Genomic DNA, 23,956 nt, shown 5'->3' on the forward strand with positions numbered 1-23,956 from the left:
ACCTGCTTAGACTTCCTTCACTGCCCTGCTCCACTCACCCACCCAGCCAGCACTGTCAGGGACACACTGTGTTGTATTTGTATCCCTGTTGAAATACAGGGACAGTGCTGTATTTCAAAGATTGTTCCACAGACCACCTGTAGCAGAATCAGCCGGGGTGCTTCCATAGGCAGGTATCTGGGCCTGACACCCGCTGGGGTGCTTCCATAGGCAGGTATCTGGGCCTGACACCCGCTGGGTCATCATTTCTGGGGATGGGCAGATGTCCATAAATGTTAGAGAAACAGTGGCTGTACACTGTGCCAGGTCTGATCTGAATGCATCTCCTTCCAATAACATTTTGTGATCTTTAATATATCCACCCCCAACCCCACACAGATTTTCAGGCATTTGGACCAGCATTCACCCTGCAGGGGCTGACCTGAACCCACCAAGGATCCTGGTCCCTGCAGCTCCCGTGTCCTCTCTTTCCACCTGGCCTGTACCACCTCCCTTCTCCTCTCACCACAGCATTCAGTTATCCTCCCCATCAGTTCAAGTCCCACTTGTGCTTGGAACTCCTTGATCGGCATTGTTCCCAAAGCACACGCTTTTCTTCCTTGTTTGTTTCATGGTTTGCTGTTGTTGTTCAGTCACTCAGTCATGTCTAACTCTTTGCGACCCCATGGACTGCAGCAGGGCAGGCTTCCCTGTCTTCCACTATCTCCTGGAATTTGCTCAAACCCATGTCCATTGAGTCAGCGATGCCATCCAACCATCTCATCCTCTGTCGTCCACTTCTCCTCTTGCCTTCAATCTTTCCCAGCATCAGGGTCTTTCCCAATGAGTTCGCTCTTCTCATCAGGTGGCCAAAGTACTGGAGCTTCAGCTTCAGCATCAATCCTTCCATTGAGTATTCAGGCTTGATTTCCTTTAGGATTGACTTGTTTGATCTCCTTGCTCTCCAAGGAACTCTCAAGAGTCTTCTTGAGCACCACAGTAAAAAAGCATCAGTTCTTTGTAAATGTTCAATATTTCCTGAGCACATGTACCTTGGAGAGATGGCAAGCTTCTAAGAAGGACTGGGCCATGGTTCTTTTTGTTTTTCTCAGAGCAGCTAGCAAAGCAGTGCTAGCTGGGTGGGTGAGTGGAGCAGGGCAGTGAAAGAAGTCTAAGCAGGTGGAGAAGCCCCTTGGGAAGTCTTTTCTCCATCAGGATGTGTCCAGGTCCAAGAGCCTTCCCGGGGGGGATTCTGGGGAGAAGACACAGTCCAGGAAAAAGGAAAGAGACAGGTTGATGCTGAGAAAAGACAAGGCATTTTTGGAAAAAGAAAAGCTTGACTCACTTTTATCTTTTTTTTTAATCCAACCTTTGGTATTTAAAAATTAGGTTTTGAAGATAACAGATCTAAGAATGGAGTCATCACTGAAAGATGGAGATACAGTACTAAAAATGTTCTGCTTCTTCTCCCACCCACAGATGCAAACAGGCCCTTTGCGGTAACAGATGGAAGGAGAGCAGGGATCTAGGAGCAGGGGCTCCACCAAGAGGGCCCACTCAGTGTATTTTCCCTCCTCTGGCCTCAGACCTTACTACTTTAGGAACCAGAAAATTTTGCTTAAAAAAATTTTTTTTTGGATGTGGACCATTTTTTAAAGTCCATTATTGAATTTGTTACAATATTGCTTCTCTTTTAAGTTTGTTTTCTTGGTAGTGAGGCATGTGAGAAGGCATGTACACTGGAAGGTGAGGTCTTAACCCCTGGGCCTCCAGCGTAGTCCCAGAACCAGAAGACTTTTCATTGCTGGTATTTTATTAAGTACAGTGAAGGCTACTGATAGTTCACAGGTAAGTTCCTAAAAAAGAACCCTTTCTTGTTGTTCTCTGTGTTTTGTTTTTTTAAACTCTTTTGGCCACCCTACTCAGCATGTGGGATCTTAGCTCCCAATCAGAGATCAAACCTGAGTCCCGTGCATTGCAAGGCAGATGCTTAGCCCCTGAACCGCCAAGGAAGTCCCTAGAAGAACCCATTTTAGTTTTCTTTCTATTGTCAGACTTAAAAAGCACTGCAGATATAACTTCTGCTCCCCTACACGGGCTCCCTCTGACCTCGGTTTTCAAGGTCTCCCAGCATCCCTCCCCATCCAAGCACTTCCCCATCACTGTTCTCCAGGTGAGTTTAGGGAGACCTTTTCTTCATTTTGTAACTTCTAGTGTCTCGTTTAGGAAGGTAAGAGTCCTTACTCGACCAACTTAGAACTTCCAGCCTCTCTGGAAACCTCTTGAACAAATGCACATTATAAAAGAAGGGGAAAAGTTAAAAACAATAGACAAATGGAGGGCACATGTATGTTGTAGAAGAGAGCCACTAAATACCACATCTAAAAGACAAATGTCAAGGTCATGGGTCTTGCTCAAGTGTGTTGTACGTTCTTGGAAAGCAGTGACTGAAGCACTCAGGCACTGCAAGATCTATCAGTCCTCTCTGGAGCAAAACAGAGCTGTGATCCTACAGTCTGATAAATGTCATTCTTCCCATCATGGAGCCAGGTTCACATTCCAAAAAAAGGAGAAATCAAAGAAGTGTCATGCTAAAGACGTAGGAATATTTTAATTAACGTTTTAATTAATTATGTAATAATAATAATATCAGTCTATTTTACAAGTTAAATGTATGAGAATGTATGAAATAGAAATGGTAGGAAAAAACTAAACGCAGGTCAGGAACATGAAGTTTTCCAAAACCAGGGGCCAAAAGATGTGTTGCCTGCAGGGCCCAAGGAGGAGGCAGGGAGGGTGATGGGAACAGCTCGTGATGTGTGTCTGTCCCTGGGTCTACTCCAGGAAGGAGTCGAGGCATGCCCTCTGCCCTGGTCTGGGACTGGGAGTTTATACCCTGGTCAACGGAAGATGGTGGCTTGAGAGAAAAAAGCCATCTGGTTACCTACACAGAGCTGGTCCCCTGGTGGCCGCAGGTGGGTTTTGCCGTAGAAGGAATCCGGGGTGAAAGTGCCAAAAATCAAAGGTATAGAGGAAATAAGTAACCAGTTTCCTCCATCCCTCTAAAAAAATGAATTCTTGAAATGCACACACATTCTTCTCTCAAACGTAGAAAAGCCTCACTCTGGATGTGCTTACGAGAAGATCGTCGTCAAAAAACTTTGTCTCTATGATAACATTTCCACTGTAAGTCAGAAGAGAGGGCAGAAGAGTGAGCGTGTTAGCAACAGATTTCATTTCCACAAAGTAGTTTCGGTCTGGGTTTACTGGGCCCGTGGACATGCACTCACCTATACAACCTTGGCTTGGAGATATTAAGATCACATGGGGTTAGACATCTCACATGACCTTTTAACTTATGTGATGAGGTTCATCTTCTTCAAGTTTAGAAATTAGAAGAGGGAGCATGTCTTAACCCACAGTACACCCAAGGGCCTCTGAGTGCTCTGCATGCAGAGGTGCCTATAAATATGACTTCCTGATTCACGTGAAAACCTGAGACTGCAGGGGTGGTATTTTTCCTATAAAACTCACTCTGGTGGAAGCTGTGGGTTGGCCTGTCCTGAATCTTTCTCCTCACTTTGGGTAACAGCACTCTGTTCTTCTCTTGGGGGATCCCCTATCTCCAGTCCATGGTCAGTTAAGTGGCCCCTCCCTTGACTGACAAAGGGGCAGGCACAGCATATAATTTGAGCCAATCAGAATCTCTCCCCTGAGCAAAATCCTTCCCTTGGCTGCTCCTTGAGGAATCCATCCATGATTCCTGCCACCTGCATCCTCTAGCTCAGCCCTACCCTTTCAACTCTGTCCTGTAAGCCAGAGTCAGTTTCTGTGGCTTATGGCTCAATAACCCCAAACGATACGCCTGTTTTGTACACAGTGTGCAATTTCATTCTTCTTGGTGGGTATGTCAGTGTTTCCAAATCAAAGTCCTCTTGAACTGAGTTAAAAGCAAGAGTGGTGCTATTCTGGGGTTCTAAAAAGTAAGACAACTTAAATAACCTGAATATATTATCATAGACTTGCTGGTGTTAGCACCTAAAAGAAATCAGGCCTGGCCAAGAAATCAAGTAAGGGTTAACAAAATCTAAAAAATGCCCATTTACATATGACACTGTACTTTCCTAGGGTAGTTAATATCTACCAGATACATTTTTGCTGGTAATTAATTATAATAAGGAACTCAAAATCTAACTGACTGATTAAATATAAATTTAATTATTTTATAATTTATACCATTATGTAGTTATAGTATTTTATAGTTTATACTATTATGTAAATAAAAATCTATCCAAGACATAAAAAAACCTCTATTTATAAATTCAATGTGATTTTCATTAAGGACCTGTTTAAAGAGGTGATCCAATGTCACACAATTATCTATTTGTGTATATGATTTGCTACCAGGCAGTACTGTTAAAACCTTTAAAAGACTAAAATCTTTTCCCAAGAGAAAATGGTAGGTGCGCAATGACTGATTGATTTGGGGGACAAAGGACAAACTAATTATTCTTTGAGCAGGAAGCAAATTTATAAAAATGGTAAGTGAGTCTCTGAAAAACTACAATCAAACATCATCCTCTAAGACAGAATTAGGACTTTGCCAGATTCTGCTGAGGGTCAAAAGAAGTACAGAGTATCAGAAGTTTGATAGTCAGGAAAGGGAGCAAATTAGCATAGATTTAATTTATGTTATGTGCTAGTTTCCTTACATACGATCTCATTTTATCCTCACTCTACCTCTGTGAGACAGGATTATTAATTCTCTGTTTAGAGAGAAGAGTAAGGCCCAGAGAAGTAAAGTACATAGCCCAAGTAAAGTACACAGCTAGTCAGGGTTAATCAGGAATTTAGTCTAAAGGTCTAGTCTGAAGTTTTTAATTCTTTCCACTCTATCATACTGTCTTTTTCACGTGACTGACGTCAGTAAGCTGTAACCTTGGATACCCTGGATACTCTTACCCCTGTTCTCAACCTAGGTTGCCTGCCTGCTGAACGGAACCATGTGTCCCATGTGCCTGGACTTGCTGCTTCAAGACACCTCCACCATCCCTGCGGCCCGGTCACTCACGTTAGCACGCTGGCTGGCATCATCTGGGACTCGGGTGCGGCCTCTATCAGGGACTGCCAGGTGTTTGTTGAGTTAGGGATCACAAAGCCAAACTCGAAGAACCACTCTGAAGGAAGAAGGAAAAGTGGGTGAGCTGGAGCCCTAGGCAGAGTCTCGGGGCTCTGTGTCCCCATCCTTTTGAGCAAGACTCTTCCTACCTCAGGAACCACCAATGAAGCCATCAGAAACCTCCCAGGCCAGAGGCCACGAGAAAGGACATGGAAGCCCCCTGAACCACACCAGAGGCCTGTTCCTATGCTCTGAGATCTAAAGGACTAGGACCAGCAGCATTTTCTTATAAGTAGGCTGGATGTAAATTATACACAGAGGCATAGAACAGGCCTTTTCACTTGTCACTTCAGATCTAAGACACAGAGTGCACTCTTACACTAAATGGTGAAGAAAACTCACTGCAGGGTGCCCTTGCCAGTGGAATCTGTATGTGACAGCATGGAGTGCACTGTACCAGGGCCTAACCAGCAGCTTCCTCGTGACCGCATCAGTGACAAAGCTGGCACCACCCCTAGGCCCTCCAGGGTCAGTAATCCTCTCACTGGGCTCAGAGCCCCTCACAGTTGCCAGCTTTGTTTCTGCTTTTTGCCCAAGCTCCCAATCTGCCAGGGTGTAGGAACCCTATCCAAGCTGAGTTGCAAAATGGATGTTATCAAAGCAGGGCTTTAGTTCCCCGAGTCTTGACTTCTGCCCCTGTCACCCTAAGCCCAGATACGAGGCATGTAGGCAGCAGAATACCTTCCAGACATTGCCCTTTGAAGTAGACTTTTTGTTCCAGGCGGAATTTTTCCATTTGCTCTGCTGAAGAGAAGTTCAGTTCTCGAGACACTGCCTTGCATTTGAGGATTTTCTTGGGAACACGGGCTGGTAAAGAAAAAGAAATACTGAAACCATTTCTGGGAGCTTCTTAGAGATGATTTAGAGCATATCTTATCTATGCTAAATCTCAGAGAATGCCTCAGTAACAGAATTATACTTTTTGATTAGAGGCAGAGGTCCCAAATTGATCCAATGCATCTGACTGAAAGATCTTCAAGGAACACCAGATTTAGTGCACAGAAAGGCCTTATCCAGGCCCTCTTATCAGGAAGGAGGCTGAATGGGAGCCTTCTTTCTAGTCTGTCCTGTCGGTTTTAACCCCTTGGTTTTTCTTTTATTTCAGTGAGATAAAAACACAAATTTTCTTTCAGAAAAGAAGTCAAGATCTTACTTTATAGCTTTGGGTATGTTCTAATGCTAAAATTTCAGCACAGAGTTGGTTTTGGGAAGTAGGAGAAAGAAACATAAGGAAGGCACTAGAAATCTCAGCATCACATGGATGGACATGCTATGCCTGTAGAGGCCTGCCCACTGGTGGTGCTGTGTCAACTCAGCTCCCTGACGCCCTGGGCCTGCTCTGCGTCATCAGCCCTGTGCAGAAAAGGGTGGAAAGTACCTTCGTGCTCCACGCCAGGGACTGACAGGTCTTCTGTTCCTTGCCAGAGTATCTTCCCTGTCTCAGCATCCCGAAGGTTCATCCAATTTCTGATCAAGTATATTAAGGAAAAAGAAGACCCTAAAGCCTCCTACTTTGTCCTCCAGGTATTTCAGATGTGCTCCTATTGACTCCTGTTTACTTCTCAGCAAGCTGGCCTGACTGCTAAGTGCCAAGAAAGCAAATACAAATGTGGAAGAGAGTGCAGTAGACATCTAAAGAAGATGCAGAGACCCAGGGGAGATATTTTTATCTGCAACATGAGAGCTCACAGATGGTACACGTCTGGCAATTGCAAGAAAGAGGTAGAAAATGAACAGTGCAAAATTTAAAATAAAATTTTCCAACAGAAACTGACCAGCTGAAATAAAAAGACCTGAAGAAACAGGTATGAGAGAAATCCCAGGACATGACTCATGGAGATCGCCCTACAGTGAAAATCACTGTCCACAAGTGTTACTCACAAATCCAGACCTCTCAAGCAATGCTTTTTTTTTGGCTGTGCCACTTAGCTTCTGGGATTTTAGTTCCTTGACTAGGGATTGAACTTGGGCCCAGCAGTGAAAGCATAGAGTCCTAACCACTGCCAAGGAGTTCCAGTTCCCTCAAGTAGCTTTCTTCCCCCCTCACAATCAATATAAAGTCATTTATTTTTAAATTGGCAATAAAATGATCAAGTTTATATTTTAAAAAATGGAAAAAAAACCCCTTCACTTTGTATTCCAAATGGTAAGCCCCAGGCCTCAATCTCAGGAAAGCCAGGGTCTGAGATTGGAATTTGGCTGTCCTTGCTGGAGCCAGGCCCGTGAAGGACATCATAGCCACAGGCAAAAGGGGGTCCCCTTGGCTCTGTCCGAGTTAAGTAGCTGCTGCAAAGGAAGCCAATGGGCTATGTCTGGGTTAGGCTGCTCCCCTAGCCTAGAAAACATTAAAGTCAAAGCTGAGATATCAATCTGGCAAGCTGGCAGGCAGAGACCAGCAGGGAGCCTAAGGAGGTCACATGGGCTCAGCATAGTCTTTACACTTACAAATTTCCTAGATGTTGTTTCCTGTAAGACAAGTGGGGAGGCAGGGACAAGGGATCTATCAAGTCCATTAACCTGGGAGCAGGAAGAGCTGCTGAGTAGACCTTGGCCTCCTCAAGCTGGGCACAGGACACCCAAAGGTCATGGAGATGATATTAAACTGCTGTGGGATGTTCTCAGGACAAACCTAGCCTAGGCAGCAAGAGGGGACAGGTGTCAAGCTTGCCATACCGTCTGTTTGCTATGTAGAAAAACCCAATGGGGACTCACTTAGTCCTCACCCCAAAGATCTACGATTCTCTGAGGGCCTGAGCAGAAAACAAGTTTCCCAATGACATGGGAAGATCACATTTCTATCACAATTCATTGTAAGTACGCGAATGTCTCTTACCTAACTTTTAGCCTGTGCACATGTTAAGTCACTTCAGTCATGTTCAACTCTTTGCCACCCTATGGTTCTTAGCCTGACAGCTTCTTTTGTCCATGGAATTCTCCAGGCAAGAATACTGGAGTGGGTTCCCCCTGCCCTCCTCCCAACCCAGGGATCAAAAGTGCATCTCTCGCATCTCCTGCATTGGCAAGCACGTTCTTTACCACCATTTTGAGGTTATAATATCCTCATTTCCAATTCCCTACTTCCTGAGAGATACATGCATATATGTACATACATGTCACACATATGATTATAAAAATACATTTGGAACACATAAAATGACTGAATGTTCATAGGTGCCTCAGTCTGAAACATCCTGAACCTGAACCTCAAGCACCTCATCCCTGGTCTACTTTAAGATGCCTGGTTATTCTGGGCCTCAAGGCAATGGCTTCACAAACATCACTTTAACAGTAAACAGCCCATTCCCAAGACAGAGACACAAAAACAGTGACCCCACATCTCCAGCCTTTACAGATGACTGTCTCAGGTGGCGCCTCTTTGAGTCAACATGACAAGTACAATATAGACAGAGATGGAAGTTGGCCATCGAGCTGAACACATGAAGAGCCTAACTGAAGGCGGCATTCCAAAGAAGTCAGCTTCCAAGACCAAAATGACCTCTGCTGTTCCCTCCTATTGCCAGGTCAGGGACAATAAGCTGTGAGAACTGGGACCCTGCCCCTGGGACTGCCCCAGTCCCCTGGGATGAAAGACAAAGTTGAGAGATACTTTTAGAAAGAAAAAAACACAAAAGGATAGAAAATGAGAGTAAAGATACAAAAACTGGACATAGTACAACAGGCCCAACATCAGCAAATATAACTTTGAGAAAGAAGAGAAAAAAACAAGGAGAGGAAGTCATCAAAAAAATGAATTCCAGAAAATGTCCCAGATTGAAAAGGTCCAGCAAGGGCCTGAATCGCATCACTGTGAACTTGCAGAACATCAAGGTTAAAAGACAAGCTTTCAGAAGGAAAATGAGTTGTTACCCAAAAGGTCAAAATCAGAATGCATAAGACTTTTCAACAGGGACTCTGGAGGACAGAAAAAAATGGAGCAGTGCCTTTAAAATTCTTAAAGAAATGATTCCTAAAACTAACAAGCCTTTACTTTCTCAAGAAACTAATAGTAACATGCTCCTTCACAATGACAGGGAAGACCAAGGAAGAGGATAACACGGAATCCAGAAAGCAAGGGATCTAAAACAAGAAACAGCAAAGGGGTCCTCAGAGTGATGGTGAAGGAGACCCCAAGACAAGAGCTCCTTAACAGGCCTGGAGGGCAACAGGTCCAGGGTCCAGACAAGAGCAAGCCATAACACTCACGGAGACATTTAAGAAGATGAAATTAAAAACAACAAAAACAAAAAGATGAAATTCATATATCTGATGTGTTTATGCTCAGATATGCAGATGATACCACCCTTATGGCAGAAAGTGAAGAGGAACTAAAAAGCCTCTTGATGAAAGTGAAAGAGGAGAGTGAAAAAGTTGGCTTAAAGCTCAACATTCAGAAAACGAAGACCTTGGCATCCGGTCCCATCACTTCATGGGAAATAGATGGGGAAACAGTTGAAACAGTGTCAGACTTTATTTTTTTGGGCTCCAAAATCACTGCAGATGGTGATTGCAGCCATGAAATTAAAAGACGCTTACTCCTTGGAAGGAAAGTTATGACCAACCTAGATAGCATATTGAAAAGCAGAGACATCACTTTGCCAACAAAGATCCATCTAGTCAAGGCTATGGTTTTTCCTGTGGTCATGTATGGATGTGAGAGTTGGACTGTGAAGAAAGCTGAGAGCCGAAGAATTAATGCTTTTGGTTTTGGAGAAGACTCTTGAGAGTCCCTCGGACTACAAGGAGATCCAACCAGTCCATTCTAAAGGATAGCAGTCCTGGGTGTTCTTTGGAAGGAGTGATGCTAAAGCTGAAACTCCAGTACTTTGGCCACCTCATAAGAAGAGTTGACTCATTGGAAAACACTCTGATGCTGGGAGGGATTGGGGATAGGAGGACAAGGGGACGACAGAGGATGAGATGGCTGGATGGTATCACCGACTTGATGGACGTGAGTCTGAGTGAACTCCGGGAGTTGGTGATGGACAGGGAGCCCTGGAGTGCTGCAATCCATGGGGTTGCAAAGAGTCGGACACGACTGAGCGACTGAACTGAACTGAACTGATGTGTTTATATGGAAAGAGGGTTGATTCAATTAAGAGAGGCTTGGGGGTCAAATTAGTGAGAAGTATAGAAAACTTAAGCAAATTAAAAAAAAACAATTATTAGCATCAGGGAAAAATTAAATGTGGTACTGGAGAAAGGAGTAGTCACAGCATAACACACAGCTTTATCACAGCACTGACAAAGTGATGATGAAAACACAGATCACAGGTTCACCACAATCATCCCGGGAGGACGGGAAAAGGAGAAGAGAATGCATGTGTGATTAAGAGGAAAGTACTGAGACAGAACAAAACTCATTTTCATCATGGAAAGTCGATAAATAATGCTTAAAAGGGAAATATTAAGATATAACCACGGTGCACTACTTGGAAATATCAAGATAAACACCAAATAAATCAGTTGGAAAGAAGTGAAAAGTTTTCTCTAGGGAGAAGAAAATCGCAGTGTGAGCAATGAAATACTCTTTGTCTTCAGAAACCAGGGAGAACTATGACTCTATGTGAAGTATACATACAACTCTGACAAAAATAAAGACTAAGTTTAAAAAAGATAGTCTGAAGTTTGTTTTGTTTGTTTTTAAAGACAATGAACAAAGCATTAAAGGAAAAGAAAATTAATATTCTCCATGCATAGCTGAGCCTGAAAAAGATGGTTAATATTTGTAAAGAGACTGAGCTCCAGACAAATACAGTTGATAGTTTATATGTCTTTTTTTTTCCCCCTGGCTGTCTAGCAACCAAACCTTCTTCCCAACCAGCACCCCACAGCCTTCTTTCCCCTGAGGGAGGCAGTGAGTGCTCTGCACTATAGCAACTAGAAGATTCAGCTTCTCTCCTAGTCACGGTGCAGCTAGGGGCAAGCATATGACCTAGGCTGGGACACCCCGGGCCCTGAAGCTGTCATCACACAAAGATTTGAGGAAAAGCCAGCAGTTCCTCAGGGTAGGGCAGCAGGTTGTGCCAACCTGACGCTCCCTGCAGTGTGTCCCTTGTCCCCCTGACTGCCAGTCAGTTCTGAAGCAGCAGACAGCCTCTGAGAGTCTTTTCCATGGGTTGGGTAGCTTGCAGTGCAGAACTCTGAACAACACAGTTGATGAGCATCATTATGTACGGAATGGTTCTACATTTAACCCTCTGGAGAGACTCTTAAGTTTTGCTGCTATATAAAAAAGGTCACAAAAGAGAACCAAGGGTTATCCAGTAGTGTGCCCGAATGTGATTGGCACCTAAACCTCCCGTGCCCTGGACATGCTTGGGCACTGTCCTCGGACATGCACCCACCACTGCTCTGAAATTGTGTTGGTTGTGCCACTCTCCTCTCAGTGTGCGAAATCCTAACAAATTCTCCTGCAAGCTCATTATATCTCTTGATACAGTTGCTCTGTTGCACCTACGTGGTTTTCTCACCTCTTTCATATTTCTACATTCCACTTTTTAATTTTAGTAACTGAATCTAAAAGCAAGTTAAAAGTATCCACATTTGCTTAGGTATCTTAAAAAGTGTGAACGGTTTTTCTTTTCTTGGGCTCCAAAATCACTGTGGATGGTGACTGCAGCCACGGAATTAAAAGATGTTTGCTCCTTGGAAGGAAAGCTATGACAAACCTAGACAGCGTATTAAAAAGCAGAGACATCACTTTGCCAACAAAGGTCCACAGAGTCAAAGCTATGGTTTTTCCAGTATTCATGTACATGTGTAAGAGCTGGACCACAAAGAAGGCTGAGCACCGAAGAAATGATGCTTTCAAATTGTGGTGCTGGAGAAGACTCTTGAGAGTCCCTTGGACAGAAAGGAGATCCAACCTGTTCATCCTAAAGGAAATCAGTCCTGAATATTCATTGGAAGGACTGATGCTGAAACAAAGAGCTGACTCATTGGAAAAGACCCTGATGCTGGTAAAGAATAAGGGCAGGAGGAGAAGGGGGTGACAGAGGATGAGATGGTTGGATGGCATCACTGACTCGACGGACATGAGTTTGAGCAAACTCTGGGAGATAGTGAAGGACAGGGAAGCCTGGTGTCCATGGGGGTTGCAAAGAGTCAGACACAAATCTGCAACTGAACAACAACATACATATACTTACCCATTCTAGAGTCTCCATGTATTAAGAGAAAGCTTCCCCACCTGGAGAAATAAAACAGGCACTACTGCTCTAGCAAGTCCATGCTGAACTCAGATCTAAACAGAACTGCCTTAGACATTTAAGCCCAAGGTTTTCAGAAGACACAGTACTCATTCAACCTGCAGTGTACATGCTTTTCATTCTTTTCCTGCAGATAGTCTCTTATGTACTAATATAGCCACAATGGACACCAGCCTTTCTTAAATAAGAGAACTAAAATTACTTCTAAATTTCCAGGCTCACAATGCAAGTAGGACATTCTAGCAAAACTACTATAAGAAAAGCCTTGGGGAAGTTCTCCTCACAAAGCAACAGATGGATCAGACCTAGTAGCTTCTAGAAAAAGCATTACTGTCCCTGACCCAGGTCAGCAAACAAAAGCCTGGGACCAGGACTTACTCTTCAATCTGTCGGGGGATAAAGAGAAAATAGCCTTAAATTATTCTGTCTGATAGTGGATAGTGAATTTGTTTCCTCCATTTTATAAGGCAGAGAGGCTGCTAAAAACATATAGCTTAATTCCTTAATATAAGCATCTCTTCTCTTTATAAATAATCAGATTAAGGACTTAATTATCTTTGGGGAAAATATAGTAAAAAAAAAAAAAAGTATCTTCGGCCACTTCAACAATTAGGCATTTCCTGTATGTACCCTAATCTGAAATATTATTTACTAGTGTCTGTATCATATGTTCATTTCATAATCCTAAACCTGTGACATTTTAGCTTCAATAAATAACACAAAAAGCTTCCCAGGTAGCAGAGAGGTAAAGAATCCACCTGCCAATGCAGGAGACATGGGTTTGATCCCAGGGTCGGGAAGATCCTCTGGAGGAGGAAATGGCAACCCACTCCAGTATTCTTGCCTGGGGAATCCCATGGACAGAGGAGCCTGGTGGGCCACAGTCCAAGGGGTCGCACAGAGTTGGACAAGACTAAGTGACTGAGCACATATATACACACACACCCACACATACAATACAAAATCAGAGAAATACAAACAGAGCTCCATTCAAAGATACTGGGGTGAAGGTTACTTAGAGACCCTCCAAGTTCTGTGATTTTAGGGGTGAAAAGAAAGGCTCTTAGCTCATGATAGAGATGCAGTCATTTTTGTTGTTGTTGTTATTAGTTGGACACTAAGTCATGTCCGACTCTTTGCGACCCCATTGACTGTAGCTCACCAGGCTCCTCTGTCCATCGGATTCCCCAGGCAAGAATACTGGAGTGGGTTGCCATTTCCTCCTCCAGGGGACTGTCCTGACCCAGGGATCGAACCCACATCTCCTATGGAGTCATTTGGGAACAGCTTTCTAAATCATAAAAATACAAATCCATGATACCCTATCAGTAAAAAGAAATAAAAATGATTGAGGAAAGTGTCTTAAAATAGTAACACTGAGAAAAACTGGTCCACAAAAGAAGCATATTTGCCTAAAAGTGCTGGAAATGAAAGACAAGCTCTTATGACTGATAATCATCTGGCTGAAAACATTTTTTAACAGCTTTTTGCCAACCAGATTTTTAAAAGAAAAAAGAACCTGAGTTATAAGGCTCAAAGTTCAAGTCACTTCCTATCTTGAGAGAAGAGGATTAGGTGGACAAGCTTTAAGGAGGGAGAGCTGGAGGACTATTTATAAATACCACCTTCTGGGTCAGCCAGGTCTTTTCTCATTTAAAAGCTCCCTGGTGATTTATATACGAGATGAGCACAGAGGAACGCTCCTTTACTAAGGGAAGCCTGTGCTGGGGAAGAGGGGTTGTCCCCGGTACCTCTATATTTGGAACCAGGCACCCAAAAGGAGATGCACTCTCACATGTAAAATAAAAGCATCTTAAAAAGAAGCTTCAGAACAAAAGCAATAGTTTGTAAAGTATCAAGCTTTACGAAAGTTAATAGAGGAAATAAACTAAGAGAAACATTATGGAAGAATGAGACAATCGGTTCAACGTGGACAGTTGTATAAGTCCTCTGATGTTTTAAAGAAAGACATGGTCTGGTATGAATTAGATGCAGTCCAGTGTAGGAGCTGGGGACAGTCCTAAGGTACAGAAGGCAGTGGAGGTGCAGAGGTGGTAGTGGAGTGGGAAGGGAGCATGTGAGGGTTGGAAGAAACCAGTTAGATGAGTGGTTGTGGTGGTGGTTTAGTCGCTAAGTTGTGTCCAACTCCTGTGATCCCATAGACTGTAGCCTGCCAGGATTGTCTGTCCATGGGATTCTCCAGGAAAGAATACTGGAGATGAACCGGGTACTAGGTAAATTTCTCCTAGAGATGTCAGTTCAGGAACTGGGATACAAAGACTTAAAATACTTCATAACAATCATCTATAGAAGCATTTTGGAAGAGTACATTGAGTCTTGTGGGTCTTCAGTTCAGTTCAGTTCAGTTGTGTCCGACTCTTTGCGACCCCATGAATCGCAGCACGCCAGGCCTCCCTGTCCATCACCAACTCCCGGAGTTCACTCAGACTTGCGTCCATCGAGTCAGTGATGCCATCCAGCCCTTAATTCATTTTAAATGGAAATAGTAAACATTAATTTTTGATTGATTACTGAATAAGATGAACATTCATTATTATACTATATATATAATATGCATTATATTAACAACATTAATCTGTTGAACAGAACAGAGTCACTGGACATGCCAGTATCTCACTGGCCAGTTAAGGGAGGGAAAAATGAGGGACATTAAGGCAAGGCAAGGGAATAGAGAGGGAATGAGGAAGGCAAAGAGGGGAAAGAGGAAAGAAACACACGGCACACAAGAACAGGAAAAGGGACTCGAGGTGAGAGAGTTAAAGAAGAACTCAGAACCAAGAGACAGGGTGAGGACAGAAGGGAACAGAGAGGAAGAGGTTCGGCAAGTGGAGAGGTCAGATTCTAGTTTTTTCTACTTTAATATTGCACTATAGAGCGTTTTGGTTAATGACTTTTACAGAATGGTTTGAAATTGATGGGTGGAGAAGGAAGCAGCAATCCAACCATTAAGCCCCTCTGACAGTGTTAATTGGCTGATTCATAGTTTTCTGGCATTTATTATCCAAACTGTGGTTACCAGTGGGGAGAGGGTATGTTTTGAGGGGCAATATAGGAGGACGTGAAGAGGAAGTACAAACTATTAGCTATAAAATAAGCTACAAGGATACACTGAACAACATGGGGAATACAGCCATATTTCATAGTAACTATAAATGGAGTATAGCTTCCCTGGTGGTTCAGATGGTAAAGAATCTGCCTGCAATGCAGGAGACCTGGGTCAGGAAGGTCCCCTGAGGACAGGAATGGCTATCAGTCCAGTATTCTTGCCTGGAGAATCCCATGAACATGTGGAATCTTCCCAGACCAGGGATTGAACCCATGTCCCCTGCACTGGCAGGCAGATTCTTAACCACTGGACCACCAGGGAAGTTCTGTTGCCATTCTTGCCTCCTCCTCAAACCCATTCCCACAGATGGAAGTGGTTTTTTAGAACTGTAAATCAGATGTCAATCCCCATTTTTTCCTTTGCACTTAGAAAAAAAAAAGTCCTTTGTGTGGTTTCCAGGGTCCCCTAGTTGCTACCTTCTGCTCACAGTGGGCTCCTTCTATGTCTCTGACACAGTCTCTTCTCCCTGCTTTTGTCCTCACTCTGCACACCCTCAGGTCATGGCTTCAGCGCCACCTCCTCAAAGACACCTGGGACCACTCAATTTCCAGCAGTTTCTAAAATCAGATCTGCCTGATTCCTGCGTCAGGGTTTCTTCTTGCCCCAGGGTCAACACCTGGCCACAGCTGGCTTCCCAGAAGCAGAGGATTTGTGGTACCTTCATCTCCCCTGAAAAAAAGGCTACCCCTCCATCTTTGTGTGTTGCTCTCTTGGTCAAAAACCTTCAATGGATCCTCCCAGACTGATGCAGGGCTCCCCATATATCTGATTTCAAACTATCATTCATTCAGTAAATGCTTACTGACAACCTACTGTGTGCCAAAGATTGACATCAAAGTCACATGTGAAAAAAATCTAGGCAATGTTGTTTCATAAAAAGTGACAGGTGACCCACTCCAGTATTCTTGCCTGGAAAAGTCCATGGACAGAGGAGCCTGGTGGGCTGCAGTCCATGGGGTTATCTGACTGACCATGAGTGCATCAGGGTGGAGGGAGATGAGTTGATAGCAATAAACTGGTAGAACTAAAAAAAAAAAAAAAAAAGTACCAGGTGGAGGGAAATAATAGTTCTAAATTCATATTATTTTATTAAAATTATGATCTTAAATATGTATGCAAAAATATTTCATCCACATTCCTTTTTAAAATATTTTTTCATTGGAATGATAAGAAATTGCCTTATATTCAGGGTCACCATATATTTAGGAATTATTTTGATAATTTTGTGGGTTTTCTTTACTTAAAAGCAAAAAATTTACTCACTTCTTTAAAGATAATTCATACTCCAGCTGGATAATCTGCAATGATACTGAGATAATTCTTAATGATATTAACTGCAACCCTGATATCAATCTAAGGATGGAAGACAAATAAGATTTCAATTCATAGCAATTCACCAAGAAGGGAATTGGTTTATCAAGTGTTATTCTATTCTAGCCTTTTACAAAAATAAACTTTAAATTTTAGAATAGTTTTAGATTTACAGAAAAGCTGTAAGATAGTAGAGTTCTCATATACCCAATACCAGTTTCCCTTTTTATAAAAATCTTATGTTTGCTGCAACTTACGAACCCACACTGATATATTATCATTAATTAAAGTCCTGGGTTCAATCCTTGGGTTGGGAAGATTCACTGGAGAAGGGGAAGGCTACCCACTCCAGTATTCTGGCCTGGAGAATTCCACAGACCGTACAGTCCATGGGATCACAGAATCAGACATGACTGAGCGACTTTCACTTCACTTCATAGTTTGTTCACATTTCCTTACTTTTAATGTAATGTCCTTTTTCTGTCCCAGGATCCCATTCAGGAATCCACGTTACATTTAGTTGTCGTGTCTCCTGAAGTTCTTCTTTTTTAAACAATTATTTTTATTTATTTATTTTGGTTGTGCCACTATGCAGCCTGCAGGATCTTAGTTCCCCATCCAGGGACTGAACTGGTGTCCCCTGCATTGGGAACACCAAGTCTTAACCACTGGACCACCAGGGAAGTCCCCTGAAGCTCTTCTTGGCTGTGAGAATTTCTCAGACCTTCCTTGTTTTTGGTGACCTTGACAGTGTTGAGGAGCACTGGTCAGGTATTTTCTGGATGTCCATCAACTGGGTTTTGTCTGATGTTTTTTCTTATGATTAGACTGGAGTTGTGGGTTTTGAGGAGCAAGACCACTGAAGTAAAGGGCCATCTCCATCACATCATGTCAAGGGTACATAATGTCAACATGACTTATCACTGTTGATGCTGACCTCAATTGCCCGGCTGAGGTAGTAGTTGTCAGCCTTCTCCATTGTACACAGTCATTTCCCCTTCTTTCCATATGGTACTCTTAGAAGGAAGTCAATGTAAGCAGCATGAATTAAGGGGTGGGGAGTTATACTCCACGTCCCAGTGGGAAGAATAACTAGATGAATTATCTGGAACTCTGCAATGGAGATTTGTCTATTTTCCTATTTATTTTTAAATCAAATTATTTATTTATATCAGTTCAGTTGGTTTTATTATCAAATAACTGTGCTCTGATACCTAAATTATCTATCCACATGAAAATATTTCAACACTAAGCAATTTGTTTAAAAATATTTAAGATGGGACTTCCTTGGTGGTTCAGTGGCTAAGACTCAGCTGTCTCAATGAACAGGGCCTGTGCTCCATCCCTGGTCAAGGAACTAGATCCCACATGCTGCAACTAAGAGTTTGCATGCCTCAACTAAGACTTGGTTCAGCCAAATAAATAATAAAAGTAAGTAAATATTAAAAAAAATATTTAAGATGCTCACCTCTAAGTCTCAGGGATTCATTTGGATTGTAGAGGGGAAGACAGACACCATAGGGTATATTAGTATACAGTGAAAGGGAAAGCTGAGACAGAGGAAAACAAAATTGGTTTGGAGCAGAACACCTGGATGAAAGTCCAATTTCTACCGTATAATAGTTGTGTGATCTTAGATTAAGTCATTTATCCTGCCCGAGTTTTAGTTTGTCAACTAGTGATAATACTTTAAGCCTTAAGGTTACTGCAGGATTATATGAAATACTTATAAAAATGGTTTATACACTGATAAACTTGATACAGGGCTACCCAGAAGGCACCATGATAAAGAATCTGCGTGCCAGTGTAGGAGACACAAGAGATGTGGGTTCAGTCTCTGGGTCGGGAAGAACCCCTGGAGTAGGAAATGATAACCTGCTCTAGTATTCTTGCCTGGAAAATAGCATGGACAGAGAAGCCTGGTGGGCCACAGTCCATGGGGGTTGCAGAGTCAGACAAGACCGAGCACACCCACAAACTTGATACAAAAGTATGACATTATTATATCATAATTATTCAAGACTGGAAAAAGAAAAAAAGGAAGCAACTTCTTCTGAGCTATTTCACATTCTCTAATAAAGCACATTATCTTAAATGCTGTATAATCTTCAACAAGGGAAAAATTACAAGTTTCGTTATATGAATTAATGTTTGACTTTGGTTTATTCACTCAAAACCTTATAACTCCTAGAAAATCTCTTGATGTCCTTTTCGTTGCTCATATATTAATCAGCATTTCTTTTCCCACCTTCATCTGTTTAAATGTACATATGTGTGCTTAGCTGCTCAGTTGTGTCTCTTTGTGACCCCAAGGACTATAGCCCACCAGGCTCCTCTGTCCATGGAATTTCCCAGGCAAGAATACTGGAGCGGGTTGCCATTTCCTACTCCAGGGGATCTTCCTGACCCAGGGATCGACCCCAGGGATCGTCTCTTGGGTCTCCTACATTGGCAGGCAGATTCTTTACCACTGTGCTACCTGGGAAGCCCATTTAAGAGTATAGGTGAGTCCTAAACCTACTTTATTGGAGAAGGAAATGGCAACCCATTCCAGTATTCTTGCCTAGAGAATCCAGTGGCCAGAGGAGCCTGGTGGGCTGCTGTCCATAGGGTCGCATAGAGTCGGACACGACTGAAGCAACTTAGCAGCAGCAGCAAACCTTCTTTATACTTGTAAATACATATATCCTAAATATTAGATAGATAGAGAGCAGAAATTGTATTTAGGGGTTTGAATATTTTAACCTGAAAAAAAAAATAAAGGCAGGGATGGCTCTCTTAGTTTTCCCATTTGAAATGAAACCTAGCTTTTATTAATAACTCCTTCTGGTTTTTTGTTTGACTCACATTTTACACTGAGAGGGCTTCCCTAGTGGCTCAGACAGTAAAAAATCTGCCTGCAATGCAGGAGACCTGGGTTTGATTCCTGGGTTGGGAAGATCCCCTGGAGACGGGAATGGCAACCCACTCCAGCGTTCTTGCCTGGAAAATTTCAAGGACAGAGGAGCCTGGTAGGCTACAGTCTATGGGATCTCAAAGAGTTGAACACACCTGAGCAACTAACACTTCCATTTTTCACTTTGACTTTACACTGATATCAGTATTAACTAAAATTAAAAATTAGGTGATATTTTTGAGAAAAGTCACTAGAAAATGATTTTTTCTTCTACTGTACTTGTTAAAGCTAGTTCTCTTGAGGCATTTTTTCTCCTGTATATTATTGATACAATAGTCTGCCAACTAATTTCTCTCCTTCAATCTGCAGTCCATTGTTTTCTTAAAGTGTGGTTTGATGATCTTGTTAAAAACACTGTTCCCAAGGCATCATCTCAGTCTTAATCAGAATCTCTTCAGGTGAGGCCTGGCGATGTTCATTCTAAAAAGCAATTCTTATGTGCAATACAGTTGAAGTACCATTTGTCTAGCCTTTACAATCTATGTCTAGAGTTACACTTCTAAAGTACAAGGTGGATCATATCATTACTTCCTCTTCAAAACTTTTCAAAAGATTTTCACTGTTCCTAATTTTTTAGCTTGGTTTTTAAAATTCTTTACATTTCTGCTTCATATCCTTTCTGATCCCTTCCTGTACCCCATTCTTATCTAGGCACAGTGAATATACTATGGCCCATACACCTCCAGGGGCTTCCTAGATGGCACTAGTGGTAAAGAACCCTCTTGCCAATACAAGGGACATAAGAGACGCAGGTTCGATCCCTGGGTCTGGCAGATCCTCTGGAGGAGGGCATGGCAACCCACTTCAGTATTTTTATCTAGAGAACCCTATGGACAGAGAAGCCTGCCAGGCTATGGTCCATAGGGTTGCAAAGAGTCAGACACAAATGAAGCAATCTAGCCTGCATGCACACGCACCTCTGTGCTCTTTGGTCAGCTTGGATACTTGTCTGAAGTCTCTCATAAGAGGAGCCAGAAAGATCAAGAGAGTTGAGCTGCTTTTTGGGAACCCAATCAAGTGTTATGATCACCACAAGGCTACACCAGACAAGCTGACAAAAGGAGATGGGAAGAAACCGGTCTTTAGCTCAGAGGACCCTTGTGGAGGCAATCATGACAGAGAAGCAGAGTAACAAAGACACAGTAATTATCATTGGCAGAGGCTGGCTATAATTGCCCCAGATGCATCAACTGCAGAGCAAAAGGCCCCCAGTCATCCCAAGAAAATCTCCCTAAAATATATCAAGTGTGACTAGTCTTTACTTCCATTACTGAGAGAAGGAAATACTCTTTGTGGCTTAAATACTCATTTATGCCATTTTCATATAATGCCATAAATGCTATAGAGCAAAACTTGTCCCAAAGAACGGCAGTTTCTCATGTGATGAGACTAAGAAAAAGACCATAAAGCAGAGCTGCTCAGTATCCTAACCAAAGTTGCACAGCCAAGAGGCAGCAGCCCAGGATTTGGAATGATGGTCAGACTCTGAAGCTTAAAATCCTTCCACTATTCTCACTGCCTCTCCATGACAGGGAGTAGATTTCTTTTCCTTTCCTTCAAAGATTAAAATCCACTCTTCTATTACAATTTTTAAAACTATCATGTTTTTTTCTTAATGGGAGTTCCAAACAACTTATTTTTAAAAAGACCCAGAAAAACTCTTAAGTCTTCAGCACTTCTAGAAACACCAAACTGCTCAAGCCAATGGCAATTCCAGTTTCAGTCAGTGGCTTCTACTCTAGGTGAAGCTGATTGCTCAGGAAACTGATTCACAGGTAGAACAGAGCTTTTAATTCTTTCAACCATTAATTCAGGTCCCCTTACTTTTGCTCATTCGTCCACACCCTGAGTTTTACTGTTTTTGGATGATGCAATTAAGGATGACTATTAGGCAATGGAAGAACAAATACAAGTTTTTAACTATGGATGTATTCAGGGGAGAGAATGAGTCAAGAAATGTGGAGTATAAATGTACTCATTTACAAAACAGAGAGTCACAGGTGCAGAAAACAAACTTATGGTTAACAAGGGGGAAAAGAGATGGGGTGGAGGGATAAATCGGGAGACCCAGATTGACACATACACACTGCTATATATAAAATACACAACTAGTAAGGACCTATTGTATAGCACAGGGAACTTTATCCTCAGTACTCTGTAATGGCCTACATGACAAGAGAATCTAAAAAAGAGTGGAGAGGGAGTTCCCTCGTTGCCTAGTGGTTAGGATTCCAGGCTTTCACATCTGTGGCCCAGGTTCAATTCCTGACTGGGGAACCGAGATCCCAAAAGCTGTGCGGTGTGGCCAAAAAGAAAAAACCTAAAATAAAAAAATAAAAAGGAGTGGATATATGAATATGTATAACTGATTCATTTTGCTGTACAGCAGAAACTAATACAACATTGCAAATCAACTATACTCCACTTAAAAAAAAAAAGTTCCACTCAGTAAGCAAATCAACTATACTCCAATAAAAAAAAAAAAAGAAGTTCCACTCAGTAAACTTTAAATATGCCAATATTATCTATTTCACTTTTAGAAATTGTTGGTTCTTTTTTATTCTCAACTCACGTAAGAGATTTACAAATTAAAGATTATTTCCCCTTTAAAAAAAAAAAGAAACGTTAAGTAAGGGACACTTACTTTGAGGCTATCAGCCCACTGTGGCTCCCTTTGCTTGGCAAAGCAACAAAGCTACCCTTTTCTACTTTACCCCATTCCCCAAAAAAATGCTGAGTAAGGAGAAATAAAGATGTTTATGTAAAACAAGCCATGATTCACACTTACTGGGTAAACACTAGAAACATTCCCTTTAAAGTCAGAAGTAGGGCAGAGACATCTTCTAGCACCACTATTATTTACTTTATTCTGGAGGTACTAGACAACACAATTATAAGAGAAAGAAACAGGAAATATAAAAATTGGAAAAGAGAAAATAAAATAATCGTTATGGGCCAGTGATATCATTATATATCTGGAAAACTGAAAAGAATCAAAAGAAAAGTTACTGTAAATAACAAACAATAAAAGTAAGGCTGCTTGACTCAAGCTCTATCAGAAAAAAACTCTAAATGCTACTGAGGGACACAAAAGAAATATTAAATAAATGGAAAAGCATACCCTAATTTTGGATGGAAAAAATTAATGCCATAGATTCATCCGTAAATTTAATGCAATTCAAATAAATGTAAACTATAGGATTTTTAAAAAACTCGAAAACTGATCTTAAAATCCATACGAAAAGTATGAGAATCATCAGGAAAATCCTGAAGAATAACAAGAAATATATCCTTACAGATATTAAAACTTATAAAGTTATAACAACTAAAATAGTGTTGAATATGACTAGACAGACCAGTGGAAGAGAAAAAAATCACATGGAATTCAGTACATATTAAAATTCTTAAAGAGAATTTTTAAAGAGATGGGAAAATTCTTAAACAGATGGGAATACCGGACCACCTGATCTGCCTCCTGAGAAATCTGTATGCAGGTCAAGAAGCAACAATTAGAACTGGACATGGAACAACAGACTGGTTCCAAATTGGGAAAGGAGTATGTCAAGGCTGTTTGCTAAGTCACTTCAGTCGTGTCCAACTCTGGGCAACCCCACAGACGGCAGCCCACCAGGCATATTGTCACCTTGTTTATTTAACTTACATGCAGAGTACATCACGAGAAATGCTGGGCTGGATGAATCACAAGCTGGAATCAAGATTGCCAGGATAAATATCAATAACCTCAGATATGCAGATGACACCACACTTAGGGCAGAAAGTGAAGAACTAAAGAATCTCTTGGTAAAAATGAAAGAGGAGAGTAAAAAAGCTGGCTTAAAACTCAACATTCAGAAAACTAAGATCATGGCATCTGGTCCCATCACTTCATGGCAAATAGATGGGGAGACAATGGAAACAGTGACAGACTTTATTTTGGGGGGCTCCAAAATCACTGCAGATGGTGACTGCAGCCATGATATTAAAAGATGCTTGCTCCTTGGAAGAAAAGCTATGACAAACCTAGACAGCATATTAAAAAGCAGAGACATTACTTTGCCAACAAAGGTTCGTTCAGAAAAAAGATATGGTTTTTCCAATAGTCATGTATGGATGTGAGAGTTGGACTATAAAGAAAGCTGAGCGCCAAAGAATTGATGCTTTTGAACTGTGGAGTTGGAGAAGACTCTTGAGAGTTC

At 42.0% G+C, this 23,956-nt stretch overlaps 1 protein-coding gene across 1 annotated transcript in view; it reads right to left on the reverse strand.

Moving 5' to 3' along the window:
* Nucleotides 1-2,622: 2,622 nt before the first annotated feature.
* The window catches only part of PDE6D (phosphodiesterase 6D), a 53,975-nt gene continuing 32,641 nt past the window's right edge, over nt 2,623-23,956 (reverse strand). The window contains exons 2-5 of the mRNA XM_068968915.1: nt 6,537-6,625; nt 5,840-5,965; nt 5,051-5,156; nt 2,623-3,163 (exon numbers count right to left, since the gene is read on the reverse strand). Of these exons, the coding sequence (XP_068825016.1) occupies nt 3,082-3,163; nt 5,051-5,156; nt 5,840-5,965; nt 6,537-6,625 (403 nt within the window). The 3' untranslated portion in view covers nt 2,623-3,081. The remainder of the gene's footprint in view (nt 3,164-5,050; nt 5,157-5,839; nt 5,966-6,536; nt 6,626-23,956) is intronic.

Source organism: Capricornis sumatraensis, chromosome 3, assembly GCF_032405125.1.
Source record: "Capricornis sumatraensis isolate serow.1 chromosome 3, serow.2, whole genome shotgun sequence".
Taxonomy (NCBI): domain Eukaryota; kingdom Metazoa; phylum Chordata; class Mammalia; order Artiodactyla; family Bovidae; genus Capricornis; species Capricornis sumatraensis.